Here is a 25,904-nt window from a genome sequence, read left to right as displayed (position 1 = left end):
TAATTGCATTCAAAGAAGGCAGGAGCTCAGCAGAGGAAATAAGAGAAGATTGGCATGTTCCCGGAGGACTCTTCTTTTGACTTCAGGGCCATGGGGACCTCCAGTCTGGAGCATACAAATGGCCACTCCTTAATTAAATGTGAGCCCCCTCTAATATTTGGTGGAATTAGCTATTATCAGATCTGGACACAGTGAGACCGCAGAAGCAAATGCCTGCTCATGGGGGCTGCCTCCCTGCCCGTGCCCCGGCGGGCGGATGGGGCATGGCCCGTGGGCGGTTCGCGGACTCTGTTGGTTCAGGGAAGCAGTGGGGGCATCACCGCTTGGCTGAATTTGGGGAAATGTGACCAGAATCTAACAGAAGCCAACAGGCGACTGACCTGATGACGATGAGAACAGCCCGCTCCCCTCCTGGCATTTCTGTAGGAGGTGGAGCGCAGGAGAGCACGTGCACGGAGAGTAGGCGTCTGCTTCGCCCTGCTGCGTGGTCTCGTCGCCCTGCATGGGTTTCCTGTGCCTCTCACCGCCCAGGCCTGTCCTGGCACACTGCCGACGGCTTCCTCGTGTGCACCTGCCCCTGGTCGGCCGCCCCAGGGCCGTGCGGCTCGGACCAGTGCAGGCTGACGCCACGCCAGCACGGGCGCCCCTGTGCTCCCGGAGATCTCCTTTCTCTGAACGCTGAATGTCCGGTCGTTAGAGTCACTGTCACATAGTCGGGTAACAGTTGCTCCTTTTTGCTCTAGGTTTGTCTTCAGGATTTTAAGGAACTTGAAGGCAGAGTCCCTGTGAATGAACTGATCTTTGGCACAACCGCTGACATCTGGCCAGGCAGGTGAATGGGATTAATCAGGAAGGGCTGTGTGTTGCCTGGGCTGACGTGGCCCCCTCCCCACAATGCACTACACTGCCACGTAGTTCTGGGTGCAGCGGTGGGTGGGGTGGCAGCGACCTAGGAGGGAGAGAGGGAGGACGCCGAGGTAGGGCTGGGAGGCTCGCTGTGTGCCGTTCTGTCGACCACACGCACGCTCGCTCACCGAACGTGCCGTATTTTGGTCTAAAATGACCCATCTGTAAATCTGATCACTCCATCCCCCACGAAGGCTGCCTGTGTGTGGAGTCCTGGGGATCTAGAAGACTTTCCGGATACACAGACAACGAGGGTTTGACAGAATGGGTCATTCCAGGCTCGGGGCTCCTGGTCTCTCTGACGTCCGTCTCCCCTCTGACCGGCGGGCCACAGAGGATGTGGTCTGTGGGCGGTTACTCAGGAAAAGATGCAGAGGGGCCAGGGTGGCTCCCAGACAGCGAGGACCATGTGGGCAAGGCCAGGCTACCAGGCAGCTCGAGTCTCGTACGATCTCAGAAAAGGACTGTCTTGATGTCCGCTGCAGGGGGAGTTGCTTTTGCATCTTGATAAAGACCCACGTGAGGAAGAAGAGAATCCTGTCCGTGAGTGTTGGTAAGGCAGTGGGCCTGGGCAGCCAGGTCACCTGGGGTTTGCCAGCACGCACTCAAGAACATGCTGTGCGGGCGCCTGGGTGGCTCAGTCGGTTAGGCGTCCGACTCTTGACTGCGGCTCAGATCGTAATCTCACGGTTTGTGAGTTGGAACCCCGTGTCGGGCTTTGTGTTGACAGTGTGGAGCCTGCTTGGGATTCTCTGTCTCCCCTCTTTCTGTCCCTCCCCCGCTTGTGCTGTCTCTCACTCTCAAAAATAGGTAAACAAACAAACAAAAAAACAATGTAAAGAACACGCTGTGGGGTGCTGCCTGCGAACACACACTATGCCCACCTCCACCGCCCCCTGCACTTCCTCCCGCTGGCCAGGGAGCCGACTGGGACGGTGCTGCGATTGCCGACAGGGCATCCACACAGCTGAGTGGTACTCCCTCTCCTACTTACGTTACAACCAGCCTCGCATTAACTGTGTTTTGTTGGTTTTTCTATCCCAGTACCTAAGTTGTTTGAATACCCAGGCATCAAATGAGTATACTTTGGTCCCAGGCATAATTACGTTCTTAAGGAAACAGCTTTTAAATAATTCAGAGTCACATCTGTGAACACCCTGCAGGCTCTGCTCGTAGATAAGATTTTCTAAAGGGAAAGAAGTCAAATATTCCCAGGGTGGCTCTGGGGTCATGGGGGAGGAGGAGGAAGGACAAAGAATTCTGAAACAGTAATTTCAAATTTCAGAGCAGGGCTGGAGTGGATGCAGCGATCGGCCCAGAGCCAGACCCCTGACCTCGCAGGGCCCGTCTCGCCACCTGCCGTGCGGCCTTCCTGCGGCCCCCACCCTCCGTGCCTGTCACGGTCGAAGAGCACAGGCTGGCAGCCCGGGCTTCCCACAGTCTGTCCAGAAGCCGCCTTCCGGAGAGCCGGCTGGCCCTCCCGCCACTGCCACAGGCACGCGGACCCCCACATCTCCGTCTCCCTCCACACAGCCGGGTGGAACGGCCTTCCTGACGCACGAGGTGGCTGTGTCGCTCTGCTTGCCGTGTCCAAAGCCAGCATGAGGTTCAAACACCGCTAGGGGCTTGGCGCTGAGCCAGACGGGGCCGGGGGTGGTTTTGGGAACTGTGATCAGAGAATCTACAATTGTCCGCACATTGCTTAGACTATCGTGACGGCACAGCCGTCTCCAGCTGCTGCGTCCTGGGGTCTGGGAGAGAGCCCCCGTGGTCAGGACTATGTGCTTGGGGTCAGTGAGCCATGGTTCTGGTCCTGGACGAGGCGGAGCCATCCGGTAATTTGCTATAACGAGGCACGTGCAGGATACCGTGTGCAAAGCCCTTGGGCGGGCTGGCCACGGGATGAGATGGCCCCCCGATCATGCTGAAAATGGTGAATGCCACGACGATGGGGCACTCAGTGGCCAGCACCAGAAGGTGAAGTTTAAGGGCTCAGTCCTTCCAGCCCACAGAATACTTCCCGGCCCGCTCCAGCCCAGAAGCAGCACCTTCTCTTCCTCCGGGGGGGGAAAGGGGGCCAGCATGGGCCTCCTGGCCTGCTCACTGTGGGCGCCAGATGGAGAACACTAGATCTGCAGAAGCCCCTCAGGCTGCGTTGACAGCAAGGCCAATGGATGGTGGGCCAGAGGCAAAGGCCAGGCTGGAAAGAGGACCCACCGCTTTCTAGCCGTACGTGCATGTGTGCGCATGTGTTTCCTCGATTTTCTTAACTGGAAAATGGGGGTGATAGCAGACTGTCAAGTGAGGACAGAACGGGCCCATAGCAAGTGATTCCTAAGTGCTGGCCTAGTCACGTGGACGCCACGGTTACTCTCTGGGCCCCTGGCCAGGTCAAGTTTCCAGAACATATTCCCGGCGCAGCATCACTCATAACGAGCCCGAGTGGGGTGGGGCTTGGCAGCATCGAGGATGCGGGACCGCAGGCTGGGTTTGCGACTACAGATGAGAGGCGCCTGCCCACCCTTCACCTTGTGCCGCGCCTGGAAGGAAAGAACTCAGCTCACCTGGAGCGCACCTGCACGTGAGGGCGGTCGGCTAGTCCCGGCCCAGCAGGGGTCACACTCGTGGACCCGCAGCTTCGACCACCGCCCACTCCAGGCAGGGGCCCGGCCCCCCAGATGGACTCCTCAACGGAGAGGGACCCACCCAGTGTCACAAACACCGAGAGCGCTTTGTTCTGTGCCGGTGACGCGGCTGGGGACGAGATGGGGCGAGAAGCTCTGTCAGAGGACACATCGAAAGTTACACACACAGAAAAGAGCCTCTCACACATCCCGCCGACAAAACCCGAGGCTGGGACCCCAAGCGCGGGGTCCGATATGCTACCACACCTACAGCTTCTGGTTCTCTCTGTCCAGGAGGACCCAGGCCCGTCTGCGGTGCCACCCTCTGTGACGGAGCAGGAGGAGCTGGGGGTTCCAGGCATGGGGTCTCCTGCTCTGGTACTTATTTTCAAGTCACGTCATCTGCTTGGGCCCCACGCTGGCGGCTGGCACCCAACAGGCTTGCCATCAATGTTCTCACTGAGTGAGCCGAGAAATTGGAACATTTTTCCATTTTACCTCATCTTTAAGAACGCGGAGCAGACTAGAGGGTTCACTGTGACTTGCTGGTGTTTTTACTCTCCCTTTCCTTTCTTCCTTCTTTTCTCTCTTTTTAAACCCACTTCCCACTGTCTCCTTGAAGAATTCAGATAATTTGCTCTTCAACAGTCAGAATTCCAGAAGAAATAACGCATCAGCTGTTGGGATTCCCGCGATCCGAGACTCAGTTTTGTCATCTGTGAAATGGAGCCGGCCACCCTTCTCACGGGTTATTGATGAGAAGCAAGGAAAAGAGCCTCATCATGCGCTATGCGACGGTACTGTGACCGTCACAGCCCTTGGGCATCATGTGTCACATCAGACTACCGAGGCCGTGGGGTCTGGCGTCTGCTGAGGACACGGGGGACTCTCAGACCAAGGGAGCCCCGAGGGATGAGCACTGAGGCTGCTGAGTGGGTGGGACCAACCCGCCGTCTACACGGGGCATGAGGAACACTCCTTCCGGAGCTCCGTGGCCCGCAGCTGTCGGGGTCTCCGACCTCCAGCCTTGGAAGTGAAGAAGTTCGATTAGTTGTTGCCTATCATCCTTTTTAACTCCCAGATCTGGGATTTCCAGAACGAAACAGCTTTCCTTTCTTCTCCGTGATGAGCCCCATATGCACGGCCACCTGACGCCCAGGGAGTCAAACAAACCAGCACTCGGCCCTCGTCCTGCCTACAGCTCCAAACGGAGCCCGCTTCTTCTCTGGGAATTCCTACAGCAGAGTTGGGAAAACGAGGACATTTTTTTTTTTTAAAGAAAAATCACAAAAACAACCGAAATCCCAATCCCTACCAAATTTGAAAAGTCCACAAATCTCTACCCTTCATCGAGGTCTCTCAGACCTTGACTCTGGGTCTGACAAAGACCCCAGGATTCGCATCCCTGCTCACGCCAGGCACTGACCAACATGTGCCTCTCTGTTTAGGTCTGTTATTACGTCTTCTGTCTTCTGTGCCCTCAGAAGATTCGAGGCTCACGCGGGTAGGAGCGGGTCCCTGGCCCCACGCCCCCATAACCACCCATCTGTCCCTGGAGCTTCCCCTGCTGGCTCTGTGCTCTCCTCCTGTGTTCCTGCGTCCCCAGGCGGTGCTCACGGCCACAGTCAGAGAACCCTCCCTGGTGTGTGTGGGGTCAGCCCCCTCATAGGGACCCCTCCAGCACGAGCACCTCTGTCACAGTCTGGGGCCTCTGGAGAGCACTCCATGGGCTGGCTCAGGGAAGTATCCGACAAGCTTGTGCAGGCAGAGTGATCTATACAAAAATGGCCAATATTTCTGCACTCAGTCACTTCTCTCAAGGACTGGCAAAGGTTGCCAGTGGCATCCTAGACCCATGCTCCTTCGTCCTGTGACGGTGACAGGAGGCACCACGGGCCTCTCTCCCTCCTTCCTGGGCTTCCCTTGCACCTTGGCGGGCCCATGTGAGGGGGTTCTGGCCGCTGGAAATGTCGCATACCGCTGCCAGGCTGTGCAAGGTCTGATGTCCTGACCCGCAGCGTCTTCCCCTTCTCTTTCTTCCCGTCCACGTGGCTGGAAGCTGGGGTGACGATGATGGGCCACGGTGCGGAAGGAATTTGCAAGCCCAGGTTCCTCCCAGAAGAGTGACAAGGATCATACCATCTGAACTTTGCGTGAGCGAAATACAAACCTTTGTTTTGCTGTGTCGTGTGCTGGACTGTGTCCCCCAAGATGCTGAAGTCCTAACCCCCCCATATCTTATTTGGGATGAGGGTTTTTGCAGAGGAAACAAGTTTAGTTGAGGCCATCAGGGGCCCTGATCCAATACGACTGGTGTCCTTAGGAAAAGGGGGACATTTGGACACAGGGACGCACACAGGGAGGCCGTGTGAGGAGGCAGACTGGCTCTCACACAAGCCAAGAAACACCCATAATTGCCAGAAGTCACCAGAATCCGGGCAGAGACCTGGACCAGACTCTCCCTTGCAGCCTCCGAACAAAGTCGCCTGCTGACACCTCGCTCTTGGACTCGCAGCCTCCAGAGCCGGGACAGAATCCAGCGCCCCATGTGCGCCGCGCTGGGACGGGAGCCCCGGGAGACTCCCACATGAAGATCTGGGTGGTGGCACTCCCAGCGGCTGTTAGCGCTCGGCCATGAAACCCCGACTTTCTCTGAGGTGCAAGGAGCCGGGACAAAAGCCACCTCTGTGCGTTCTCCACAGCCAGTGGGACGCGGGACTGAGCTGTGACCGGCAACAGGAACGCGGGCGTGCGGGTGGCCCTTGCAGGAAGCCAGCCTGCAGGGACGGTCGTGCTTTGCCTTCTCTCCACCCTCCGGCCACTTTTCATCACGAAGCCGCTCGAGGGCGGAAGTGACGAGCTGGACAAGCGGTGGGGCAGGCAGGAGGGCATGATGACTGTGGAGCTGGCGTGGCAGACGGGGATGCACACGGACAGCAACGTGTTCCGTCCCGTTGAAGCGACTGCTGTGTTAGGGTTCCGTGACACCGCCAGACCCTAGCTGACACGCGAGGTTCTTCTACTTTAAAAGAAGCCTTTGGGGCGCCTGGGTGGCTCAGTCGGTTGAATGTCCAACTTTGGCTTGGGTCATGATCTCGAAATCTGTGAGTTCCAGCCCCGCGTCGGGCTCTGTGCTGACGGCTCGGAGCCTGGAGCCTGCTTCGGATTCTGTGCCTCCCTCTCTCTCTGCCCCTCCCCTGCTCATGCTCTGTTTTTCTCAAAAAACAAACATTAAAAATAAACAAAAAAATAGTGCATAGTTCCACGTGCTCTGTATCCAGCCATCCCCCAGGAGTGACGGCCTCTGTGACCCGGCGTGGCCTTGAGAGCAAGACACCAACACTGGGGCGGAGCCGCTGGCCACGCACCTCATTCAGTTTTCATCAGAGTGTAGATTTTTAAGAAGGGAAAAACTTCATGAAATATCGGGAAATTATGTCCTCTTGTATTTTAACAAACCCTCTTAGTGGAACAATCCATGTTTTTGTCAGAAAAAAAGGATGCCCCAGCAGAGGCTTTGTGAAATACTTCCATCTTTTCTGGTGAAATCCGTAGCTAAGGAGATTCTGGCATGAACACTCGAGGGCTGTCATGCGGGCCGTGTCTGTCGATCCCACAGACACCTGCCTTGGGGTGGGGGTCCTGGCCCGACCCGCTGGCCAGGCTCCCCAGGACTCTCCAAGCCCTTGTGCCGGGAAGAGCGGGCAGCCTGGGGGCGGGCAGGGGAGGCGGGTGCAGCCCAGGGAATCCTGTGTCAAACCCTGTCCCTACTGGACGTGTGGCCAGACCCCCAAACCTCACAGGCTCCTAGAAACGTTCCCCAGTCGTGCTGGAGATGCGGCCTGGGGCCGGGCACCCTTTGCCCTGAACCCCCACCCCCCCAGCACACAGGGAGGCCAACGCAGCCCCCTCCCTCCCTTCTCCCCTTTGAGGGCCACACAAGTGTTTTGAGTGGGTTTTGTAACCATCTGATGTCCCTCTTTTTGCCTTTTTTTTTTTTTTACATTTAAGTGATTTTAAAAATCTATTTCTGATTTTTTTTAAATTATGCATTTCTAGTCATTATTTGATGAGCTTTGTGGAATACCGTCATTATTTGGGAATACTCTCTAAATGCTGTCTCTTGAAATAAATCTGTTTTACCCACTTTTGAACACTTTGACCACTTTTTAACCAGTGTCTAAACAGATGGCGGGAGACCCCCTCTTCCACACTTTCCCCCTCGCCAGCGCCGTTCGAAGCCCTACCACTGAGACAGGAGTCAGAGTCACTGACGGCCTGCTGCCGTGACACTCGAGGGACGTGCAGGGTCACCCCGCCATCGGGGCCTCAGGTCTGACTTGCTGTTCGAGGGCGGGGTACAGAGCGGAGGCGGGTGGTGCCCTGGTAGGAAGGAGTGAGGAGTTGGGGGGAAGGAGGCAGTAGGGTTCCTTGGGGACAGGAAGGTCAAGAAGTAAGGCCAAGAAGGGGACAGACCTCTGCATGTGCGTGTCAACCTGCACGGGGTCCCCTCAAGCAAAAATGTGCTGGGACGTCCTCAAGAGGCTCCGGAAAGTTTCGTCACTGCAGCGGCATGCACGTGAAGCCCCTCCGTGCTGTGAGGGTGTCCCCCGGCCACAAGGACAGGTGAGTCTCAAAGCACCCATGGAGCCTTGGCCCCCAGTGGGAGGTTCTAAGAGGAGGGGAGGGTCGGGAGGGCCAGACTGAGGAGCTGGGGGCCGTGGGCCCTGTTCAGCGCCCCACGCGGGGGCCCTGCATGGTTGCGGTGGCCTCCGGGCCTCAGCATTCGTGGGGCGGGGGCGCCTTCTGTCTGGGTGGCTCTGACATTTGATCGATACTGCCAGTCGTGGGGGTCACTCTGAACTGCGAGGACATCCCCGTCTCTGGCTCTCCAGACAGGACTCCGTGGGCTGGACTCTCTCACAAGGCTCAGCTTCCTCTCTGCCACGGCACGGGAAGGTTCCAGAAAAGAGCAAAAGGCACTTACTTTTCTTATCCGTTGTGTTGTGCACTGTCACCGTGGGGACTCCAGGACCTGGGCAGGTAGGGAGGGGGAGCCAGACAAGAAACAGAAAGAAGGTTGTTAGCGTAGCCGGAGCAGGAGAGAACCCCGGCCTTCCTTACAGCTTGCACACGTGCGGGCCCGGACCGGCCCTGTGCTGCAGGCTGTCTGTCTTCCTCTGGGCCCTCGTTCATCACGAGGGGCCCGATGAAAACCCCCCATGTTCCCGCTGCAGAAACGCATTCACATCATTTTACAGAGCCTGACTTGGTTCACCCCCTCCCTGCTCCACGGTCCTTGCACCGACACAAATCACACGCCGTGCGCGGAGTTCGAGGGAACGGCTCAAGCGGCCAATCCTGGACGGCTTCCTGCGAGAGAAGCCATCCCCTCCGCTGGCCTCTTGGAACACCTGGTAAACACTCGCGACCGCAGCAGGGCTATGTTGTAGACTTTCGCCTGTGCGTCCGTCTCCCCCGGAACCGTGCTTGCGGCTTCCCAGCTCCAGGCTGCCAGGAAGCCCGGGGCCCCGTGGTGGGAGGGAAGGCACAGACTTCCTTGGCTTCAGTCCATGGTCAACAGCCTTATTCTTGTGAGCAACAAGAAGAGAGTCCAGAAAGCACAAGGGCTTCCCAAATTATTTTTATATCATTTTGAAAGTAGACTGTGAGGTGGGCGACCTTTCTGATCTCCTCTCTGCCCGCTCTGTGAATCCACTCTGTTCCAGCCAGCCGGACTTCTGCAGATTCTGAAGGACGCGTATCATTCTCTCTGTCCCCAGACGCTGGCATGGCTTTTTTCTTCGTTGAAGTCTCTGCTCAAATGCCTTCTCCAGCCACCCAAAGGGAAAGAGCACCTCTCATGACCATGCCACCAGCCCCTACCTGTCCCTGTTTTCTTCCCCTTTAGAGAGGTCACTGTCACATTCTGTAAAGTTGGGTCCTTATAACAGAAATTTTCAGAATTTGCTCACTGTCCGCGTGTTCAACTGCACCAGAGTGTAAGCTCTAGAATTTATAGGGACAAAATGAGATGCTGTCTTCCTGCCGTTATTTCTAGCACCGGGATGGTACTCGGGATATAGTGGGTACTTGACTACATGTTCACAGAGTGAGTGCTGAGTGGTGATCGCAGAGTGTCCAGGAAGGAGCCCTGTGATCCTGGGGGACTGGGGACAATGAAGGCAGGTGGGAAGCGGGTGGGCAGAGAAGGGTCCATCACAGGGACATGGTAGTCGGGTTGTTTCCTGCTCTCTGCTTCAGGCTGGGGACTCTGGGACGCTATGAGCTCACAGAGATGGGCCACATCTGAACCGGAGGCGAACATGGACTGTTTGGGGAGAGGGATGGCTGGAGTTCAGCTTCCTTGGGGTCATCGTAACTTCTGCGTGCTTCTCTGGGGCCATAGACCAGTGGCTCAATTGAGAGCCACAAAACCTGGCACAGATTCCACCGTAGTCAGGCTTAAAGACCCCACTGCAGTGGCTAAAGAGTGGTCCCAGTCCAGGGCCCAAAGAGGATGTGCCAGAAAAACAAAGGGGCCGGTTCAGACCCCAGACCCTGGAACTCAGAGCCTGTCCACTGCCCAGGGACTGGACCCAGACACTGTCTAATGCACATCCAAAGTCCGGGAGGCCCTGGGACCTTATTCCCTCTCCCCCCTATACCCCCTCCACCATTGACCCACAGATAGGATATTCAATTACATGAGCATTTCAGATAAACACTACAGTATATAAATATATATTTATATACTGTATACAAATATATATATATACTGTATACAAATATATATATATATATACATATATATATATATATTTGTATAAATATGTCCCATGCAGTATTTGGGACTTACCACTAAAAAAAATTACTTGCTGTTTGCCTGAAATTAAAGGGAACTGCATGTCCTGTATTTTTGTTTGCTAAATCTGACACCATCTCCCCAGGGGTGCAGGCAGCAGTGATCTGAGAGTCTAGGTGTTTAAATCTAAAGAGACAGCCCTCACCGAAAGGGGTTTAAACACTGGCTGTGGGTTTAAATTATTGAATCAAACTAAGTTTCCCGGCTCAAAGATCCATTTTCCCCCATGGGGAGCTCATGTGGAAGAACAGATCAGTTATTGAGAAATAAAGACACTACATCTATTTCCTCTGCACGTTTCAGGGGGAGTAAATTCGCATACAGAGCGTATCCTGCATTTTGATTAATAATGTAAACAACTATTATTTATTTAGTGCCTACTATGTAGAGGCACTCTGCAAGATGTTTGATATGAGTAATTCATAACGCTCACAGTAGCCCTCCAAAGTCGATCTTACAGATGAGAAAACGCAGGTTCTGAGAGTTTGAAGCCTTCCATCTAACCCACACAGTAAGAAACTCATCCCTCCTCAGTTTTTTTATTTTTTATTTTTTATTATTTTTTTTAACGTTTATTTTTGAGACAGAGAGAGAGAATGAACGGGGGAGGGGCAGAGAGAGAGGGAGACACAGAATCAGAAGCAGGCTCCAGGCTCTGAGCTATCAGCACAGAGCCCAATGCGGGGCTCGAACTCACGGACCGCGAGATCGTGACCTGAGCTGAAGTCGGACGCTCAACCGACTGAGCCACCCAGGCGCCCCCCTCCTCAGTTTTTAATTCATTAACTTGATATATGTTGCTAAAAAAAATGCAAACACTGAAGAACAGAATAAAGTGACAAGTGAAATACCCTTCTGACCCCCACTTCCCAGAGGTGACTTAAATGTCTCCAAAATGTCTTAAGATGATTCTCTGTGTATATGTGGTCATATTTGCACACACACAGATATTTTAAACAGGTTTAAGTAACATAAAAACACCTGCATAGAAACCAGCAGCTTTTCTCAAATCTTAAGGCCGAACCCTATTGCCTCAGTGTTTTGTTTTTGTTTTTAAATAAAACATGGACTTGAGGGCACCTGTCCACCCTTCCCTGATCTCAGCCTACTCCCTTCCCAGAGGTAACTGTTACCTTGAGGTGACTTATCATCCTCCCGCACTTAAAAGATACTTTTGCGGGGCGCCTGGGTGGCTCAGTGGGTTAAGTGTCCGACTTTGGCTCAGGTCACGGTGTCACAGTTTGTGGGTTCGAGCCCCACATGGGGCTCTGTGCTGACAGCTCAGAGCCTGGAGCCTGCTTCGGATTCTGTGTCTCCCTCTCTCTCAGCCCCTCCCCTACTCATACTCTGTCTCTCTCTCTCTCTCAACGTAACAAATAAGCATTAAAAGAATTAAAAGACATTTCTGTCACATGGTCTGTGTCCACAATCTCATGTTTGTCACACACATCGTAGCCCAGCATCTGGAGATGGGGCCAAACGGGCAGCACGCGAGTGAGCAATTGTTTGGAGTCGGCACAGCCGTGAGAGGTGACGATGCTCGGTGCCGTGCGGCCTACAGCTCCACGGCGGAGCGTCTTGCGAGCACCGTTGCACACACCCCTGCACACACCCGTGAGGAGGCGCGTAGGAGGTCCTTCTCAACAGCACCGGTGCCTGAGCAACAGTGGCCCAGCTAACCCCTAGCGGGAGACGGGGCGGCTTAAATCAGCGCATTCACACGGAGAAGGTTGGAGAGCGCACGAAATGAATGAGTCAATCCACACCTGCTGACGTGGACGAACATGAAAAACGTAAACTTGCCTGAGGACATGAAGTTGCTGAATGGTAAATACGGCGGTAAATACTGCAATGTACAATTATGTAAGTAATTCTGAAAAGTTGTAACAGATGTGTAGTATTCCCTTATATGGATATATATACATGTATATATAATTTATATATATAAATGATACATATAAATTGTATATATAATTTATATTATATATTATAAATTTATATATAATATATATTCTATACATTATAATTAACGATATATACATACTACAATTTATTTGGTGCCTTCCCTGCTGACGGAAATTTAGGCTGTTTCCTTTTGTTCTTCGTTACCATAAACGGCGCTGCAGAAAACTCTCTCGCTCGTATCTTTGCGCGTGGACGAGACCGTCAGTTAAGCTAGCTACCAGCACTGCGACTGCTGTGTTGAAAGGTTTTATGGTCAGCTTTCACTAAACCAGCTTCAGGGTCCAAACACGGAGCCCCTACCTTCAGTGCTTAAAAAAATGAAAGCTTATTTCTTGCTAATGTCACGTCCTGGTAAATGCGCGGCTACACTGGGTTCTCCGTGTGGCGTCCTGGTTCTGGGACCCAGGCTGAAGCTCCCAGCCCTCGTCGGGAACGAACTGGGTCACAGCAGGAGGAGGTGAGCAAGGGGGACACACGGGGGCTCCTAAAGCGTCCGGGCCCTGCTGTCATACACACTGGCTCTCATGCCTTTGGCCAACAGAGGGGAAGGGACCTCTCTTGAGGGGGGCTGGGGTCACGTGGCGATGGGGAGGGTCCCAGGGGGTTATGCGTGAGACGTGGGGCAGCCGTCTACCGCCTCAGGCAGAGGCATCTGAGTCCTAGTCGATATAGACTCACGCTCTCTAACTTACAGTTTATGGCGGGGGGCGGGGGGGGGGCGGTCTGCATTACGACAATGGCTCCACTGGGCAGACGCAGTACTTGGCATTGGTTTAATGCACATTTCTCAGATTTTGAGTGAAGTGGGCCATCTTTTCGCCTTTCTTTGACATTTGCTTTGTGTGTGTGTGTGTGACTGCAAACTGCCCTTTCCTGCCCTTCGTCCACCACAACCATGCTGGGGCCTGTCCCTGTGCTGTTTAGGGATTTATCTCTTTACTGCTGCTGCAGAAGCTTCTCCTGGGTTCTCCCTCATCTGTCACTCAAAAAGGGTCCCTGGTACCAATGGTAGCAATTGCTGTGCCGAATTGAAATGAAAAAAAAAAAAAAATGTAACTGCTCCTACCAGGTTCCCACCACACCCCCAGAGAACAGAAGACAGACAGACACACACACACAATCTGAAATCCTCATGCTGGAGATCTGGGTCCCCGGTGCCTATTCAGAATCTGGGACTCAGCGCTGTATACAAAATGCTTGCCGAATGGATTAATGGCTAACGAACAAAGACCTTTTCAGCATATACTTGGCCATGACATATCAAGGCAGCACACTGAAATCAGGCTAAGGAAGGATCTCTTAAGCCCATCCCACATCTCCGTGTTTTAGAATCCAGCTTTTTGGCTCTCTGTGGGTACGTGGTCACCCCTCAGCCCCCACCCACCTTTTCTCTAAGTGCCAAGAGTAACTGCCTCCGTCTATAAGGGTTGAACGGCGTTCTTTTCCTCAAGAGCCACACCACAACTGTGCTGTATTCACCGCTGTTTAAATATACAAGATTCTTTAGAATAGCCAAACAGAAACAAAACACACAAGAAATACGTTTAAAGAGGACACAAAACAAAAGTTAAAAAGCAGCCCCTGTGTATAATTTAAACCTACTGATTCTAACCTTCCAGATCCTGTCCGAAGGTCAGACCCTCCTCTGGGAGAAAATGCCCTAGGTGGGTTTTAAGATTACCCAAACGGGTTTGAGATTTCTATGGTGGTCAGGCTCCTCAAAATTGGCAGGTAATTTAGAAACCCACCTTGGGGCGCCTGGGTGGCTCAGTCGGTTGAGCATCCGACTTCAGCTCAGGTCATGATCTCACGGTTGGTGAGTTCGAGCCCTGCGTCAGGCTCTGGGCTGATGGCTCGGAGCCTGGAGCCTGCTTCGGACTCTGTGTCTCCCTCTCTCTCTGCCCCACCCCCACTTGTGCTCTGTCTCTGTCTCTCAAAAATAAATAAATGTTAAAAATAAATAAAAAAAAAAAGAGAAACACACCTAAACCACAAACAATTTTCTCATAAGAAAGAAAGAAAAAGCAGGGGATTCTCAACTTGGAATAAGATGCTTAGACTTTGTGATACTTTTATCAGACCTGGGCTATCGTTCACCTACAACTTCTCTCAGAAGAGAAGGGACACACCCAATACACTAACAGCATATGCAGGATTTGGGGAGAGCTTATCACAAAAAGGGAGATCCCTACACCCACTGTAAACAAGAACATGTTTACTAAGGAGTCTTAGGAGGGACTCACTGAAGTTTGAAACTGGTCTTCCTTCCTCTTCTTCCAAAAAAATCTAATGCACATACAGCCAACACCTCACTGATTAAACGCGTTGTTTTGTACAGTACAAAGCTCTCGGCTATGTTGTCACTGCCTCTCTGTTATCCGTGCACACGTTATTGTGACTGAAACCTGGAAAATCTGGCTTTTTGCTTTACAGACAGCCAGAACCCTACAGGACTCTGCTCAACGGTGATTCTGACAACTCCTGTTCACGGCCTCTTTTCACTTTGCGTGTAATTCAATGCGACAAACATACATAGAGATTCCGTGTGTGCAAGGCACGCTGCCAGGTCCAGGGGAAACGGCCAGAAACAAAGTATTTGCTGTCAGGGACTCACTGTCTAGAACAAAATAGACCAGGACAAAATACAAAATGCACAGAAATAGGCTTTGATGCCGTGTAGTGAGCAAAATCACCAGAAGGCACACGGTTCAGAGGTGAGCAAGTTGACTCCCGCAGTGGGGACGTGGTTGGGGAGCCTGCCCTGGTTCCAGCTCTGTGCCTTTTCTCCTCTGGGTCTCACGTGCAGAAGACAGTCAAGCCTGGATTTTGAGTCACGTGTTCTGTGAGTGTTCCGCAAGACGAGCAAACATTTCTAACAAATCTTAACTTTATAGAGGAGTGATGTTGCGCAACACAAGTCGTATGTGATGCCAGATGCCGTGTGATCACAACTGAGCCAATGGTTCTTCTCTCTTTCTCTCTCTCACTCCCTGCGGGGCTGTGGGTGATCGTCTCCCATGCTCAGATGCTGGTCTCAGGAGGTGGTGTTTGGCAGAAATCCCTGACTTTTCAGAACGTTGGAAGGTGCCCCCAACTGGCACTGGTGTATTTTTTGTCACCTCCAAGCACCTATTGACAGTCCTTTGCTTTTCCAGACAAGAGTAACCTGAAGAAGGCTTTGCTTCATTCGAGGTCAGGCCGCCTGCAGATATAGACCATTTCCTCGGCTGCCTTATTGCCAGTAACATTAAATACAGTCTATGACAAGAGTTTATGAATACAGTACTGTAGTCAACATCCGTGTGAGCATATACAATGGTCCCCGTGCAGAAAAAGATTCCATTGAGCCAATCGACAGCAGTGATGGTTAGTGATACTGAAAGTTGTCCTACACAATAGCCCTCCTCTCTCTTGTCTCCCTCACACCAGTCACGAAGGTTTTCAAAGGTAAGTGCAAGTTAATTCGTTTTTCTCTTTATATTTTGCATTTTCTTTAGTGTCTTGTATTATATTACGGTATTGTAATCATTTTTTAATGAATATTTTTGGGTTGTGGAACGAATCATCTGAGTTTCCATGATTTCTTCTGGGGAAATTTGCTTTGATGTACAAGAGCTTTGGATTTACAAGCATGTTTCCGGAACAAATTGTGCTCACAAACCAAGGTTTTACTGTATGGGCTTGTCGAGGTCTACTCTTAGTAAGAGTGTCAAAGGCTGCTACGACCACTTTTGGGCGCCCACTACCTGCCAGGCCCTGTGCCGGGTGTTGGGGTGACACCGCCTCCGTGTCCCTCTGTGAGGCTGGCGTACCCTACTCCGGAGACAGGAATTGTACGACCGGAGCCTCCCTCTGAAATGCAGACATGGGCAAGAGGCCGAGGCGACAGTCTAGACCCGGACCGAGAAGGAGATTCTACTTTCAGCCCAAAGTGGAAGCCAAGGAGGCCAGAAGAGAGTGAATATCACTGCTCTGCTCCCTCTCAGCCTGGCCTTCTGGGATCTGGACAGTTTTGTCTGGTCTTAGGACAGGGGGCATGGTTTTGAAAGCATACGGTTATACCTCACTGCAAATTCCTCTCTGCAACTGGGTGAAATAGTCCATTTCCCATTCTGTACACGCATGTGTACTGCGATCCCCTTCCACGTGCACTGTGACATTCACACGGCGCGCACGCTTATGAACATGATGGGTAGATGTAAAAACATTTATCACGATTCTCTTCGTCCTGTCCTGATATTTCTGAAGTCCCTGGTGGGTAAGCCTGTGTCATAGCTGGTGGACCCCTGGAACATGCAGTGAGAGCGCTAATATGTTCAAACCCAGATGCAGAGGGGCACCTGAGTGGCTCAGTCGGTTAAGAATCCAACTTCGGCTCAGGTCATGATCTCACGGTTCATGAGTTCGAGCCCCGTGTCGGGCTCTGGGCCGACAGCTCGGAGCCTGGAGCCCGCTTCGGATTCTGTGTCTCCCTCTGTCTTTACCTCCCCTGCTTGCACTCTGTCTCTCGCATTGTCTCAAAAATAAATAAACATTAAAAAAAACTGTCAAACCCAGATGCAGAACCGTGCGTTCGCCGACAGAGAAAGCTCGTTCTATTTGCTCGGCCTTTGCTTACGAAGACATATAAACAACATTTGGTTTTCTAAAAACTTTGGTTAGTGACAGAGACCATTTTGGCTCAAGTGAGATATCTGACTTCCAAATGCATATTGTTCCTGAGGGGAGATAAAAAATAAACCGTAGCAAGCAAATCCACAACCAATGCGTATGGGAGTTTTGACGCACAGCATCCCTGCGGTCAGAGGCGAAGCATTCAGATTTCACAAAGAAAAGACTAAATTACGCAACAGACGTGCAAACAGAAAAATCTTCACGTTCGCGCTTCTGGTTTCTGGTGCCGTTTATGCCAGAACATTCATTTACACTTGCTTGACTGCATGGGGAAAAGTGACAATTACACATGCAAATGAAGTGATTAAAAAGGACACAAAACTGGAAATGAAAAAAAAAATCATCACAATAAAAAAAAAAAAAATTCACCGAGACAGTGTTTGTCTTCCTTCCTCTCCTCTCCACCCTTGGAGGATGTTTATGTGACAGATAATTTCCAAGCAGGGCTAAACCCACGGCGTGCGGACAATGGAGTTCACTGCGCATGGCGGGAGCACTGATGAATGGTCTCAAAACCAGCTGCTGGGAGTGCGAGAAAAGGCGAAGGCTCTGGTCGAGACAGTCGGCGCGGCTCTTCAGTGCACGGAATCCAGATCTCTTTATTTGCCAGCTCATGCATTATGTATGCCGGCTACGCAGAGTTTATACATGGAGGCGATATTATCATACTGCTAAACAGGGACCCAGCCAAGCTACCGGTGCTATCGTGGATGATTAACATATTTGTCCTAGAGACAGTATTTCCTAGTCGACGCGGCAGACAGATTTTGTTGCTGTTTGATTTCGAGACCTTGTGATCGCTGGCATAAACCCTGGCATTTGGGGGGTCTGCCTGCCACACCCCCCAGCACTGGGTTTTGCTTCCGTCTAATTCTGTGCGTCTGGGGACCTCGGATGAGGTCACACTTCCGTCCATGCAGCAGCCTAAGTGAATCACTCAGCGGGGTTTCTAGAAATCAATGGGTTGTTTTACACACTCACAAACGATGGCGAAAAATGTCACGTTGACTTTGTATGGTCACGTGTAACCTCTTGCTCCAGAAACTGTGAGTGACACTCAGGGCTCATGACGATGGCTGAGATTCAGCTGGTGTCTTGGGGTTGTTGACTCATAAAGCTTTAGGTTTCAAGACTTATGCGTTGAAATCGTGGCGTCATTTTTATGCCCTGTATGCATCAACCTGGGGGAAGGTGTGAGGGGTTTGGCAGAATACACAGAATCCAGAGAAAGAAGGAAGGAGCTCAGCCTGGCTCGTTTTGCCAGATCAGGCAAACCACAGGGGAAATGATGCGTTGTGTACTGGCTGTTCCATTTGTGCCGAGTGTGGCCGAGCACGGACCCCCACCGGGGTCTCCGGCTCCAACTCGAGGCTCTCCCCGTGTACTTCCTGCAGCTGCAGGGATCGCCATATCCATCAGACCTGTGACAATGCTTCCCGTCACCTGCCTGCTTGCGATTCCAGAAGTCCTGTGATGAATTTTGGCCAAAGCCAAGTATGTTCCAATCTGAGTTCCAATGATTACTTACGTCTAATCTCTTCTACTCTATTTGGCATTTTGGAAACGCTCTCAGCATAGCTTTAATTCCCCCATAGGGACACGTACAGTGTCTTGTTCACAGGAAGCAGCCACCTGATATTTGCGGATTAAATGGTGGGTAAAGAAATCATTGACAGGGTGCACCCTCGGGAACCTGTGAGGTTGGGCGAAGTCAGTTCAGAGGCTGAGGAGCGTTCTTTTGAATAACCTCGAAGTTGCCAATTACCTGTTACAAAGACTAACCTTGGTTTTTAAAAAGTATGAAAGATAATCGAGAGTTAAGGTTTATCACAGAGGCATTGCAAGTTTGTTGACTGCATCAACCGTCAACAACCAAGTCGACTAACAAGGACCGAGTTGCAGATTTCTTAGGCGTCTGCCACAGAAAAACCATATTCTAAGAGGCATTCTAGAACCTTCCAAGCACCGTTCTCTCATCAGACTAAGGTTAGGATTATTCAGTATCTGAGGCAGGCCAATGCTGCAAGCGTCTTGCATAGAAATACCTCCAAAATCTCCACTTAAATAAGCTAAATGTGTTTCCTGTGCTGTCGCACAAAGGCTCTTGCTACAACGAATTTTTATTTCCTCCAAGTGGACTCTTCTCATGACTTGACCCTTTTGCCCCCACACTTATTTAATCTGCAACATGAGGCAACTGAACTAGACCAGAGGTTTCCAAAGGGAGCTCCTGGGAGCCCTCACGGGCCGCCATTGCCATGCTGGGCGTCCCTGTGAGAAGTTTCCTTCTGAAGAAAGGGCTCTGTCGCTTAAACCACATTAGAAAATGCTGGGGTTAGAGAGTCTGTAAACTTCCTTCTGCCTGGGCATTCTATGAATCTAAAAACATTCCCTACACAAGTGTGTCTTAATTTCAGCTAACATTTCTGACCCCCTCCAGCTAGACGTAAGCCCTCGGTTCTCTGAATATTTAATAACTGTTTTACTGCTTTCATTACACTGACTGCTTTCTCCTTGAATTATTGCCTTTGTGAACATGTACCAAGGGCAGGGATCTCAGGAGCATGGCCCGCTGAGCTCCCGACAAACGGAGCACCCTGGTGAAACACTTTTCTAAATAAATGAACAAACTTAAAAACGCTAAGATCTCTTGGGGGATCTTGTGGGAATGTGAATATAACAGTCTTTCTTTGCTTTGGGATGGACATGGTGGGAAAAGTGAGAAAAATAAACCAACATACAAGTTGGAACGTGGGTCATCATTGTTCTAGAAAACGTTAGCAACACTGGGGAGAGAAGGGAGGGTAAAGAGCAGTGATACTTTTACAAGAATGGAGTACGTGTTGTGTGTGTGTGTGTGTGTGTGTGTGTGTGTTTACACTGACCCACAGCATGTTACTAAAACTCATCCTTTAAACACCGTGAAGGGGTGCTGGGTGGCTCGGTCTGTTGAGCATCTGACTCTCACTCTGGCTCAGGTCATGCTCTCACAGTCGTGAGATCGAGCCTTATGTCCGGTTCTGCACTGAGCATGGAGACTGCTTGGGAGTCTCTACTTCCCTCTGCCCCACTCGTGCTTTCTCTCTCTCTAAAAAAAATAAAGATAAAAAAAATACAAACTCTGTGCAAATAAAATCTCGTCTCCCCAATGTCCTCATTTTTGTTGTGTCAGTGAGCAATTTATAATAATTTAAACAAAATTAATCATTCAGGACACCACAACATTTTATAACGTATACGTGAATGCTCTGTGGAGAAGTAGAAATGTAATTTGAACAGCCACATGAGTGACACTTTTAATTAATTTTCTCCTGCTTTAGTAGCCGTGTTGTTAAAGTGTGACAGAACAGATGTTCTGTCTTAAATACCAGCCTCCTAACCGCACACCATTTTTATCTGAGGCTCAGTTTCTGAGTGGGCAGGGACAGGGGGCGGGGGGGATCTGCAAGCTTCATAGGGAAATGCCTCCAGAAGAGAGGGAAGAAAACAAATCAACCAAATGCATTACTTCCTGCAGTCAGGGGGCCCCTCTCTGAGCAAGTAGTGTATCTTTGAAGTAAAGCCTCGAGACCAGAGGCCCTTCGGAAAGGCCAGCAGGAGCGGCAGGAAGGAAGGTCACAGTGATTACATGGGAGTAGGACCCAGAGGGTGGGCCTCAAGCTGACGAACGGAAGCATCAGAGACGATACATCGGTGCATCAGAGACGAATGGAAGGTTTAAATGCTTCCCGGGAGACATTTCTGAAGGTCACCCCACGTCTCAAGGTGCCCAGTGCACTTCCCATGGCCAGGACACAAACTTCTTTAAAATCCCAGAGCACCAGGAATCACTTCTATGGCGGTTGGAGCTTCTTAAACAAGCAACACGAACAGGCATATTGGATGGATGTTGTATGCACTATTTTTCATGGATTCTAAAACACAAATGATGCAAGAGACACCAGTGATTTAAGATTTTACAGAGACACTGAGATGCATTTGATTTCAGAAAAACGAAGAATGTGAGAAGCACATCTTGGAAGCAAGGAAATGCTATTTCATACTCCGTCTAAGGCGGCAATGCTCAAACTCTAGCTACACCAGAATGGCCGGGATGGCCTGGACAGGCAGAGTCCGGCGGGTGCCGCTCCAGCGGTTATGATTCCACAGGTCTGTGGAAGCTGCATGTGTCACCACGTCTGTGGGCTGCTCTTTCAGAACCACTGCTCTGAGGTAAGAAATCAGCCCGGGGTTTTAGGCGGTTGGGGAAGGGTTTGGAGGGGCCTGCCCTGGGGCTGCGTCCCTCTCCCAGGGCCGCCGTAACAAGGTTCCAACAACAGGCGGGCTTAACACAACAGAATTTACTGTCTCACAGTCTGGAGGCTGGGAGTCCGAGACTACGGCATCAGCAGGGCCCGGTCCCCTCTGAACCTGCCCGGGACACTCCTTCTTTGCCTCTTCCAGCTTCTGGTGGTGGCCATCGGTCCCGGGGGCTCCTTGGTCTACACACGCATCATTCCAATCTCTGCCTCTATTAGCACGTGGCATCTTCTGCCTAGTGTGTCTGCATCTCTTTTCCTCTTCTTATAAGGACACCAGTCCTTGGATTAAGGGCCACCTTATTCCAGAATGACTTCATCTCAGTTAACTACATACACAACAATCCTACTTCCAAATAAAGTTACATTTGGAAGTTCCGGGGGTTAGGACTTCACCATCTGTGTTTTGGGGAGAGGGTGGGATACAACCCAACCCACAATAGGGACCCAGAGGTAGGTCTTACTTCGTTGTCAGAAAAGCCACACATGATACATACTGACCCTGTTTGCATAAGACATTCCCTCCTTCCCCTCCCCCCAAAGAAACTTTCCCATATACATGTTACTTAGCTAAATTTTGAGATGCCCCTAGGCCAATGATGTACAACAAGCAGGTCCCCATCAGAACAAAGTCCCTCTGTGGCACATAACCCATGCATATTCCCATTAGAATCTTTCTCTGACTATAGACAATGGTTCCAAATCACACAAAACAAAAAAACAAACAAAGACAAAAAAACAAAAACAAAAACAAAAACAGGCTCTTCAGTTCCCAGGCCTATAACTGATGATCATTTTTTGCAATGAATAAATTTAGTTAAGAGCATAAACCTTCATCTTGTCTGAGCTCCTGCCTATGTAAGACCATATGACCCTGGCTTCTGAGCTGTGGGCCCTTCACATGTATAATGTGGACAGCCGTGGCATTTGGAAGGACTAAATGAAGGAGACATTCTTTGTAGTCCTTGGTCCTTGCAAGAGTGAAACAGACAGAAGGTGGTATTCATAATTATTAATAATGGAAACATTCTCCAGTAAGCAGCTGGGGATTCAAGGGAGACGGAAACTTGATGCTTAAGATCTGGGAGGCGCGTGGGGCGGCGGTCTGCCTGCCCAGGCAAGGTAAGATTCATTAACTGTGTGTTTCTTCGTTTCGTTTCAATTTGGAAATGGTCAAGGTGGTCTATGTGGGCTCCGTGCTGTGAGGACAGACTCCCTCTTGCCCTCTGCATGAAGATGTACTCTGTCCCGTGCACACTTTCCACCCCACCTACAAAGGTCCAGATCCTGGCCCAGATCTTCAACGTTCACTTCAGCTAGCCGTGGAGGCCACAACTAATGTTTCTTGTACACAGAAAGAAAATAAAAATCCTTTGTCTACAGACACATTCCATGATAAAGTTTGGTCATCTTGGTCTAATTTATGGAATAGAAACATAATAGCTATTATTAACCGATCTCTATGTAAATTCACATCACCAGTCATCGGAAACAAGAGGCGAAACTTCTCCCCACTACAGGAGAAAAGTGACCATAACTGAAGGCCCCATCTCTCAGGTATGAGCCAGAGCTGGGGCAACAACAGCAACAACAGTGATACCATCACCATCATCATCAATAACACTGTCATCATCATCACGAACAATAACATGGTCAATGACGAACAACAGTAACATCCACTGTGAGTGCTTCATAAATAGTCAAAACTTCCATGTTTGCCCCAACCCTACCAGGCAGGTACTATTATTATCTCAATTTTATAGATGAGGCAGTCAAGGCACAAAGGGGTCACTTCCTCCCGCTTCCTCCTTGGGAAGGACCATCTGCCCTTCCCCCTGACCCCCCAAGTTTTGCCAGTTACCAGATGCTTTCTCTCCCGGCTACCGAGAGCATTTACAGTCTTTCCCAAACGATTCGCTACAGTCTGCCCTTTATTATTCTCCAGTTGGTGGTGTGTGTCTCCTCACCAGTAAAGTCCTAGAGCACAAGGACCAGTTCACACCCGTGACGTGGGGGAGGTAGTCCATCCCAGCCGAGGCTCTCGCGGGCTCCCTGCTCCACGCTCGGCCCCTTTGACGGGTTTCACAGTGTTGTGAATTTCACTAGACTCTGGGCTACTCGAGGGCAGGGCCTCTGCGTCTTGCTCATCGCTGCACGCCTGGCCTGCAGTCTGTATCTGGCAGACAGCGAGCATCAGAGAAATGCTTCTCGGTCTGGACGGCTCTGTCCTTTGTAGCCCCACGGGGTGGTGGAAACACTACTGCAGTGCGGGTGGTGGGACTGCCACACTGGAGGGGGCACCAGACACTGGGAGATGATGCCGCACCGACCCCACAGCGGCCCTAGGAAGGCAGGTGTGAATATTCAGGGCTGCAGTGCCCTCTTGTGTCTAAGGCTTCACTAGGGCTCAATTTACACGGCTGTGGAAGAAGCGTTTGAGGAGAACAATCAGCAAAAATGCTCGTTTGTCTCCACGCACAAGAGAGCAAGAGTGGTGTTCACGGGCACGTGGAGAAGGCAGGTGTGGGAAAAATACTGATCCTAGTTCTGACTCTGCCCCTAGTTAGCTATGTGCTTTTGGGCAAGATGTAGAAAGTGTCTTAACGTTCTCATCTGTAAAATGGGCAGTCTCTGCTAGTGGGAAGGGAGATGGTGAACTGCTAGGCTTTTAGAGCAGCCTCCATGCCCTAAATATACAAATTTTTGTTAGGCAGACTCTCACCACATGTCTGTGACTTCCCTGAGGTCAAGGGCGATGCCTTATTCATTTTTAAACTTATTTTTATTTATTTAAAAAATTTTAATAATTTTAATTTTATTTTTGAGAGAGAGAGAGAGAGAGAGAGAGAGAGGGAGAGGGAGAGAGCGCACGAGCAACAAGGGAAGGGGCAGAGAGAAAGGGAGACACAGAATCCGAAGCAGGCTTCAGGCTCCGAGCTGTCAGCACAGAGCCCGACACGGGGTTCAAACTCACGGACTGCGAGATCAAGACCCGAGCCAAAGTGGGACACTTAACTGACCGAGCCACCCAGGCGCCCCGGACGATGCCTTACTCAAGTGCCTACGGTGGTCTCCAGCAAAGTTCCTAGCACACAGAGAATTCCCTGGGTTCTCATGCACCCCTGCACACATCCCAGTAATAGCACCAACCACATTAAATGCCATTTCTGGGATGGGTGCTCCCCCCTCAACATGAGTCCCTCAAGGCAGGATCTCTGACTGATTCTGTGCTTCCCCAGCACCTAGAGGCATACATTAGCTGCTCAATAGTTGAACTGGATGGAGGAAGGAGATGGAGGTCAGAAGCTGCCTTAGGGAAATGTCTCTGATGTCTTCATGGTTCTGCTGAGGAACAAACCAGGCAGGAGAGCGGATACTCTGTGTTCATGGAGTCCCTACATTCACATGCATTTTGTCTCGGTCGGTATGGATGCAAAGCTATGAAGTACAAAACAGGGGGCTTTTAAAAATGCATTAGGAGTGCTGTATTATCATTCAATAGCTGTCTACCATAATCTAATACCTTCTTCTGGGGGAAAAGAAGTTAACGGAAGTGGAAGCAGATGTAACATTTAGCCAGATGCCTCTGCTCATCTTCCCTTGAATGTGACTATTTTAAGAACAAGGATGATCCCACGTTGTCTCCTTTAGAGAATTGCTGACTTATTTGGCCACACGTTTCCTGAAGAAGGTGCTTTGTAAGAAGTTTTGCTCCTTTTTCGAGCTCATTTGCAACCCTCCTGGCCCCTGCCCTGCTTTCTGCCGCCATATTGGCTTTTTTGTTGCTGTCGACAACACAGAAGAAGACAACCGTTGTTCATGTTCGACTTATTAAAGTCTACGCGGTGCTGGGTGCAGCACACACAGGATTGGGGTCACCCACAATTTACAGGATCACTCATAGCTCCCATTCTTATCAGTAGTATGCCTTTCCACGTTGGACATGGGCTGAACTCCTAACTGTAGGTCTCTCGTGGACTCATTTCCTTAACAGTGATTCATTATCAGCATGCAAATCTCCTGGTGGGGGTGGGACAAGTGGCTCAAACCACCATCTTCTGTGTTCTCAGGCAAATGTGAGCCATCCCGTGTCTGAAGCTATTGGAACTGGTGTGCGTGAAAGCCATGGAACTTATGAGAGTAAAAATGTGACTTCTGAGATTTGCCTTTCACCTTCTCCTTAGCACTTCATCCAGGTTTGCCTCTTTGGTTCCTTCTCTGGGTACAATGCACCGAACACACAAAACTCTCGATGGCCAGCCATGGTGCTTGCTAATCAGGATGCAAAGGAGAAGAACAGTGTTACAGAAACACCAGGACAGTAGTCAGATGGCGTGGGGTCTGGGGCTCCTACTACTAACCGGCTGTGCGGTTTGCCCGAGTCATTCAACAGCTCTGTGCCTCAGTTTCCTCAACAGCAAAGCAAGGAAAAGGGAGTCAGCCACCACCACAGTCCTTTTTGTGATAACTTTCTTTCTTCCTCACATGGGCCAATGGTTCAAGTCAATGATGGAAGGCAACGACAGTGTCAAAGAGCTCCCTGAAGCAGCAAAGATCAATTTACAGCCAGCA

At 50.9% G+C, this 25,904-nt stretch overlaps 1 protein-coding gene across 1 annotated transcript in view; it reads right to left on the bottom strand.

Annotated features, from left to right (window-relative positions):
* DPP6 (dipeptidyl peptidase like 6) overlaps positions 1-25,904 on the bottom strand; it is a 715,888-nt gene that overhangs the window by 24,496 nt on the left and 665,488 nt on the right. Inside the window, exon 17 of the mRNA XM_047097129.1 lies at positions 8,518-8,565. Within this exon, the coding sequence (XP_046953085.1) occupies positions 8,518-8,565 (48 nt within the window). The remainder of the gene's footprint in view (positions 1-8,517; positions 8,566-25,904) is intronic.

Source organism: Lynx rufus, unplaced genomic scaffold (assembly GCF_022079265.1).
Source record: "Lynx rufus isolate CCGP_SWC_20201006 ecotype Redwood Valley unplaced genomic scaffold, mLynRuf1.p SCAF_4, whole genome shotgun sequence".
Taxonomy (NCBI): Eukaryota; Metazoa; Chordata; class Mammalia; order Carnivora; family Felidae; genus Lynx; species Lynx rufus.
This window is presented reverse-complemented; position numbering and strand designations above follow the sequence as displayed.